The sequence below is a fragment of the Carya illinoinensis genome, chromosome 16 (genome assembly GCF_018687715.1).
Source record: "Carya illinoinensis cultivar Pawnee chromosome 16, C.illinoinensisPawnee_v1, whole genome shotgun sequence".
In the NCBI taxonomy this organism is placed as follows: domain Eukaryota; kingdom Viridiplantae; phylum Streptophyta; class Magnoliopsida; order Fagales; family Juglandaceae; genus Carya; species Carya illinoinensis.
Genome location: NC_056767.1, coordinates 18,752,119 through 18,760,056, shown reverse-complemented (window position 1 = coordinate 18,760,056; position 7,938 = coordinate 18,752,119). Strand labels below are relative to the sequence as shown.

Here is a 7,938-nt window from a genome sequence, read left to right as displayed (position 1 = left end):
TTTCAGAGGCAAAAAACTAAAGAAACTAAATAAATGAGCAACAGTGTACACTTAAATCCAATTCAGATTTGTTTCATATGCCAAGTTCAGATTTTTTTGCCTTTATTCCAGTTCAAATTTGTTTCAGATGTTTTGCTTAAATTACCCCTCAGTTCTGTCTAAGGTTTTTTGCTGTCTTTAAGAAACATTCTTTAGTTTTTATAGTCAATGAACTGAGATTGTATCGGTAAATTAGGATCAGTACTGAAACTACAAACTGCTTCATGTTTTGCTGAACCAAAATCATCTCCCTGACTTCTGATTACTTAATACTTGGCATGTTACATATTTATGAGAAGGTTGACGCATTTCTGAACTCATTTTCCCATGCTGTCAATCTTTAACATTTGGAATTTTCATCTAGTGATGCAAATTCTCACTATGGCATGTGTGCATGTGGACAATCAAAATGCAAATAACTTCCATACCTCACCATTTTATTGTCTGGCAGTAACATAATAAGATGTTATTACATATTTGGCATATTTATGCAGAGAAAGTCACAAAACCATCAGAGACTAACCTATATTGCTGATCCTTCCATTACAGATCAGGAACAGATGCAAAGAGTAAAACCATGGAAGAAAAACAAACTTTGAGGGTGTGATGAAGAATTATAGGGAAAAAAAAGTTAAAAATGCTCCTGCCTCCTGGTTTGTTGTGTGGGTCGGGAGTGTTGAACTAATCAAGTTGCAGGTTGCTTCTTCTCTGTTAAACGAACAAAGGACCTTCTAATTAGACATTGCAAATAACAATACAAATACAAAGTATGAATAAGGTATAAACCGTAATTATGTACCTTTTCAGCTCCCAATGATTTGCCAAATATGTAGTGATCAGCAATATATGATATTCTTTCTCATGCCCTCAAGTTAAATACCCCAAGAATGGCATACCCCAACAAGAATAGTCAGAGCATTCAACAAACTATCAAGAATAACAGCAAGAAACGGGAGCGGCAGAACCATTCCAACACCAGCAATTAGGTCACAACCAAAAGAACTAATGAGCAAATATGCATATTCAGTTTTCATCAAAGGGATTTCTTCCTTGCAGAGTTAGCAGTGGACATCTGTTAATAGAAAGTTGCTGGAGTGAGAGAGGCAGTCCATTCTCGGGGAAGGACGTGAGCTTCTCGCACTTATAGATAATAAGTTTCAAGAGTGAGAAGGGCAGGCCATCCTCAGGAATTGATGTGAGCTTTCCGCACTCTTCAATACGTAGCTGCTCAAGAGAGGTGAGGCTTCTAAAGCCTTCGGAAGACAGGGTTTCCAGGTTCGGGAAGCGTTCAATGGTGAGGTTGGTTAGAGAGTCAGCTGGCAGTTTCTTCTCTGGAAAGGACGTCAGGTGCTGACATCCACCACTAATGACAAGTCGGCTAAGAGATGTAAGCCGATGCAACCCCCACTCAAACAAGGCCTCAGTGATGTTGAGATCAGATATCACAAGTGATCTTAGGTTGATGGGAAATCCTTCTTCCGGAAAGAACAGAATTCCTGGACATGCCTTTATTTGCAATTCTTGAAGAGAGGCGAGGCGGTGTATGCAATTGGGTAAGGCCTGCATTTTCTCACAGCCAGAAATTTGAAGCAATCTCAGGTTGGCAGTGAGCAACTCTTCCTCTGGAAAGCAAACAAGAGTTGCACAATTACAAATATCAATCTCATCTATATGGCAGAGGCTGAGTATTCCTGTCGGTAATGATACGAGGCTTTCACAACTTGAGATTCTAATGATTTCAAGAAATGAGTTGTGCTCAAACCTCTTTGCAATTGTCTCCAACTTTTGACAATAGCGAATACTTAATTGTTTAAGTCTTACAGGTAATTCTCCGCTTGAGGTCAAGGATTTAAGGGATGGACAATTTTCAATATACAAGTACTCAAGAAGAGAGGTGTTGCTGCTGCAATTAGTGTTATCCCCATTAAGCAAAACCAGCATATTCTTGCAATGTATTATCTCTAGCCGCTTTAGAGTTGGGGGTAGCTGGACTTTTGCAAAGTACAATAGGGAATCGCATTTTACAATTTGAATGTACTCCAGACATGTGTTATTGTACATCATTGCCTTGGGTAAGGATTCTAGGACAATGCAATTCTGGATCTTGATTTCTCTGACCATTGATGGCATTCCAAGTTGCAGCTGCTCTTCTACTTTTTCTGCCACCAAAGAAACTAGTTTGGTACAACCCTCAAGCTTCAAAACACGAAGACATGGGAGCTGTGGCAGTGATCCCACATCATCTGTCCACAAATGTGCCAACTCCTTGCACTTGAAAATGGCTAAATTCTCTACCATTGTCAGCCCATCCATATCAGACCCTTTTATTCGAGAAGTGAATTCTGAAATTGTAGAAACAGACATGAAATTTAATGATTTGAAGTTAACCTTACCTCCACGCACCACTCCTTTGGATCTCTCAATCTCAACCTGGCAGAGCTCAGGAAAGCTTGAAATCGAAACTACCAACTGCCAACATCCATATATCACAACTTTCTCTAGTAAGGGAAGGTGGTTAGGTAACTTTCCCAAAAGCTTGGGACAATCTCCTATAAAAAGCTTTTGCAGGTGTGGGAATTCTCCATAAGAAATCCAGTTCTCCCATTCTCCCATCCCCTTGAAATACAGTGTCACCAAGGATCTAAAAGTTTGGTGGCAATTTTCCCCATAAAACTCCGCACCTATATTCTTCACGCTATCCATGCCTTCAATCGAAAGGTCTTTGAGTGATGGTAATTGCCCAATTGGTGGCAATGATGTGCATTTTTTACAATTTTCAATCCTTAGGAGCACCATATTAGGAAATGAGGAATATCGTAACCAAGATGGAAATCTTGCACCACCATAGCATCTGATAATGAGCTCTTTCAAAGTGCCTCCAGGGTGTAGCATGCTAAGTATATCTAATTCACTTGTTCTGTCTTTTGACTCGTTCAAGTTGTCACTCCATTCCAATAACAAGCCATCAAGGCCAGACTTTTCAATTAACTTAGCGTCCCTTGCATCCCGAGGTTCAATCACATTCTCCAATCTTGAAATACAGAGTGTCCCTTGAAGATGCAATAAAGGCCTCAACTCCTTTACTCCAGAGCAACTTGTTTCTCCCACAACTAGATGAGACAGTGTTCGCAGACATGTCAATTTACTGATTTGTGGAGGCATTTCTTCCAATGAGAATGTATTTAGAATATTGAGGTGGCGCAAGTTGACAAGGTTCTCAAAAGTTGAAGGTAGTTTCTTTAGATAAGGGCATTGCTCCAATATCAATGTTTGTAAGTTGTAGAGAGTGGTTATTGATTCAGGCATGCTTGTGATTGGAGTGTCAGAGAGGTCAAGATATCGTAGATGTCTTAGATCTCCAATTGAATTTGGAAGCTTATAGATGCCGTACCCACTTAAAGAGAGCACCCTTAGGCATTGTAATTTTGACAACAGTTGAAGAGGATCCTCAGGAGCCAAGCAACCAGCACTTTGTGGAAGCTTAAATGCTATGAATGTACGTAAACATGTAAGTTCTGAAAAGGCCTCAAACTGTTTAGTGCCACCACCTTGTTGAGATGAATGTCGAGCCATTTTATAAATTTTCCTTTGCTTACTAACCCCAAATCTTTCCTCCATTCTAAAGAATATGTCTCCTGCAACTAATTGAGCCAAATCGTTGATGAAGTCATGCATTAAAAATATTGAGGAGTCATAGTTTGATTGTTGGAAAAATGACCTTGACAATAGATTTTGAAAATACTCTTTACCTAAATCTTCCATTTCCTTTTCCCCTTCTTGTGGCTGAATTAAACCCTCTGCCATCCATAACAGAACCAACTGTTGCTCCTTAAATTCATAGTCCTTCGGAAATATTGAACAGTAGGCAAAGCATCTCTTCAAATGTGCAGGGAGATGGTAGTAGCTGAACATAAGAGTTGGAACAATTCCACTTCTCTCCTTTGGTATATCCCATATATTTTTATTCAATACTTCTTTCCACTCACCAGGATTCTCCTTGAAGCGTAAAAGCCCTCCAAAAGATTTTGCTGCCAAAGGCAAGCCTTTGCACCTTATCACAATTTTCTCACCAATATCTTTAAGATTTGGATGTGTAATGAAGTCTCCTGCCCCGAATGCATGTCGGGTAAATATAGATAAACAAGCATCATTTGATAACACATGCAAACAATAAGCTTGAATGGTACCCATCATTGATGAAACTCCTCGGTTACGAGTTGTAATGACAATTCTACTTCCCGGAGCCCCTACTTCGAAAGGTGCACGTAGGATACTCCAGTCGTGGTAGTTCTCATTCCAAATATCATCCAGAATGACTAGAAACTTCTTCCCCTTTAGTTTCTCCTTTAGTTTGACTTGCAATAAATTGAGATCATCATCATCGCAGCTTGTAGAGGTGACAGATTTTAAAATCGTTTTTGTCACCTTAATAGCATCAAATTCTTCAGAAACATAAGCCCATGCTTTCAGGTCAAAAAAGCTTTGCATCTTTTCATCATTGTATACAAGTTGAGCGAGAGTTGTCTTCCCAATACCTCCCATGCCAAATATAGGAATCACAGAGAGTTCAGCATTTTCAGTTTCTGCACTCATCAATAAATCAAGTATAGCCTGTTTATCTTTTTCTCTACCATAAACATGAGCTTCATTCACTAAAGAAGTTAGGACTAGTGTCCCTCTTATTCTATGTGAGCTCCTATCAACATTTTGTCTAAAATTCAGTTCACTTTCTCTTGCCATAAGATCATTGAATCGTTCAGTGATTTCCTTTATTCTTGACTGGAGCCTAGTGTTGATAATAAAACGAGTAACACACCCATGTATGAGTTTTCGTACCTTACTTGAGCTAGCTTGGTTTTCATTCATCAATGCTTCGGTTGTAAACTCATCCAATATATCTTCCAGGTCGTAAGCAAGATCTCTGACATCATCCAGCCACATCTTCACTACTCTGAGAGTATGCTGCTTCTCCTCCGCATCATCAAGCACTGCTAGAATTCTTGTAAACGTTTTCCTCCACTTGTTTAGATTTTCTAGAAGTCCCCCTCGACGTGCAAAGTCCAGCAATCGAGGAAACACCAATTGCTCGAGCAACGTTTCAATGACCGAAGAAAGAAAGAGCTCTTTTACTTCCATGGTGTTCTGTGTATAAATTAATGACCGTTAAATGATGCTAAGATAGCCAGGAAGTCAAAATTCAAAGGCAAGTAATTGGTTTCTTCTACAAAAACTTCAGCACTAGTCTCAAATGTTCATATCACTTGAACGGTTTAATTTTGAAAAATTAAACAAAAAGCTTCCATTTTCTATTGAATAATAGACTAGGTAATGAATGCAAAATATCTTAGAATTATTAGAAATAATATTTGTAGCCGTGAAGTGTGCAAGCGTACACAATTTCTTTTAAAAAACTCGGTAATTACGAGATCTATATGAAAAAAAAAAATTAATTTTTTAATATTGAACCTTACTCTTTTTCAAAATAATTGTGCAACACTTGCACACTTCACAACTGTATCTAACATTACTTTTAGAATTATAGGGCCTACTCCATCCATAGAAAACTATTATGAAGGATATTAAAGTCCACTTGTATGGTATTATCTCTCTATCTAGAGCAATGTCCTCGAAATTGTTTGATTTCTTTCTTTATTTGTCTACGCAAGTATTTATCCCAAGAATTTGTGAAGTCTCCCTCAATTTCGTGTAAAGCAGGGCACCTAGATGGCTCAGCTCTATAAATTTGTAGTCATACCAGACTCCAAAGACTTATGCTCCAGTCTTTTTCCTCTGTGTTTTTTTTCGTCTTCCAAGTTAGACATTGTCTAATCCATCGCCTTTCAATCACCAAAACAGTACATGTGCCACACCACCACACTCCCAATGTGCCTATCTACAAGATGGGCTAAGAACCTCTGCCATCCAATAAGCACATGACGCTGACGTAAAATAAATTTTACTTCTGAAGGAAAAACAGAGAATTAAAATATAAAGACAGTGAGTTTTGGGCAATATAGATGAACAGACAAAATGAGATACACGACTAGGAACCTTTTTTGTGCACATATAGCTATAATAAATGTTGGAACAAGTAATTGTTTATGTATCTTCCAGTTAACATGTGTGTTCTTTCAAATGAATATTAAGGACAAAAGTCAAAACAGTGCAGCACATGCGCTCAATGACTTTGTGTTGGAAATAAGGGGCTGCAAAACAAAAATAGTGAGAGAAAGTTTGCTTCAAGGCGCGTTACAAATGTCGCTTTCCTTAAGACAATATTCGCCCCCACCAATTACGGTATGCACACGGGTTACAAGCAAATTTGCCTCCAAGATACAATGAAGCCCAGAACAAGTCTGTTTGTCTAACTGCGTTATGCACACACGAAATTAGACCCCGAATACCCTCAGATTTTGCTATTCAACCAAGAAATTAGAAATCTGATCTCTCGAGAACAAACAGATTCTAACAAGTTATTGAAGAAATGAAATATTTGGGAGAGAGAAGAGAGAGAGAATTCGAAATTCAATTCTAATTTTAAATGGCAGGCCAATAGGTCCAAAAGATGTAAACGAAAAGTTATTACCCATAGTCCTGAAAACTGTTCGGAATAGGTATATATATTATGATTGTTGCCATATGACATAACAGTTGGACTTAGTCCAACGGTTGCCTTGTTCTTCTTCCAACCGGATGGCACTGGTTCGAGTCACACCATGCGCGTTTTGGGAATATTATTTTCCCAACCGTTGGCAGCACCTCGCGCTGCGTTCGCGTCCATTGTCCATGTGTTGCAGCGCTTCACGCAGCACGCCCCTTGAGCCCCAAGAGTTGCAGCGCAGTAGCGCCTATTGGCTGGCCGCATGCCTCTTGGTGCAACCTCTTCATAAATCATCAAAAATCGAATCCTTTGTTAGGAGGATGGATCGAACCCAGTCTCATGGACTAAATTGGAAACCTCAATACCAATAAGCCAACTAAAGACTTATGGTCAAAACATAGATCCAAAATATAATAAAACTCCGAAACTTTCCATATCTTCTCTCTTTCCACAATAATTCACAACTTCCAAAAACAACCCAAAAATATTATTAATAAATATAATATATAACTAATTATTTTGAAAATATTTTCAACAATCTCCCACCATTTTCAAAATACATCTTGGTTAGAATAGGAAAATTTATACATAAATGAAGGTGTCTTGTGGACTTGAACCTTCACATAGTGAAAATACATCAAAGTTAACCAGAATGGCATAGTAGACATGCTTTGAACTAGCGATTCTATACGATTAACCGGATATATCTCACATATATATTTTCTTCTCTTTGGGTAGTTCATAAAAGCCGACACGTGGATTGGCCTTGTGTCTATATCCTAGTTTCATGAGCGCTCTAGTGACAAAGCCTAATTCGCATAGGAGGCGGCACCACCCCCGACACTCATATAGGTAGACTTATCGAAAGTGTCCTGTAATAAAACACTTTAACATAACCATGTTATAAGTCTATTAAGAGCTTATTGCTCAGCCTCTCCTTTTTCATTACAGTACCAAGCACTTCAAACCTTGGGATGATAAATTAGTTTGAAAACTAATTTTAATATCACAGTGCTTGCAAATCACAAACATATAATGTACTTTGCTCATTGAACTCAAGTCTTGATATATTCAAGAGTTGAGTCGAGTTTCCATTATTGGTGATTTTATTGTATAGGCTTTAAACCCATCCCCTTTGATGTTTTCCACATCAAGTCTCTTGCAAGTCCTTTAGTTAACGGATCTGCCAAATTTTGGCAAGATCTCACAAAATCAATTGTAATTACTCCATCTGTGAGTAATTGCCTCACATAGCTATGTCTCAATCCAATATGCCTAGACTTGCCATTATATATATG

General features: G+C 38.4%; 1 protein-coding gene across 3 annotated transcripts; it reads right to left on the bottom strand.

Moving 5' to 3' along the window:
- Positions 1-449: 449 nt before the first annotated feature.
- Positions 450-5,525, bottom strand: LOC122298421 (putative disease resistance RPP13-like protein 1). Of its 3 annotated transcripts, none has more exons than XM_043108151.1 (3): positions 3,789-5,525; positions 839-3,680; positions 450-747 (listed from the first exon to the last, which is right to left on the bottom strand). In XM_043108151.1, exons 1-2 carry the CDS (start codon positions 5,173-5,175, stop codon positions 1,063-1,065), a joined length of 4,005 nt encoding a protein of 1,334 aa, XP_042964085.1. In that variant the 5' UTR covers positions 5,176-5,525; the 3' UTR covers positions 450-747; positions 839-1,062. The 3 variants fall into 3 exon arrangements, with proteins under 3 accessions (XP_042964085.1, XP_042964086.1, XP_042964084.1); XM_043108152.1 differs by having other exon boundaries at positions 839-4,622; positions 4,876-5,009; XM_043108150.1 differs by having other exon boundaries at positions 839-5,525.
- Between the last annotated feature and the right edge of the window lie 2,413 nt (positions 5,526-7,938).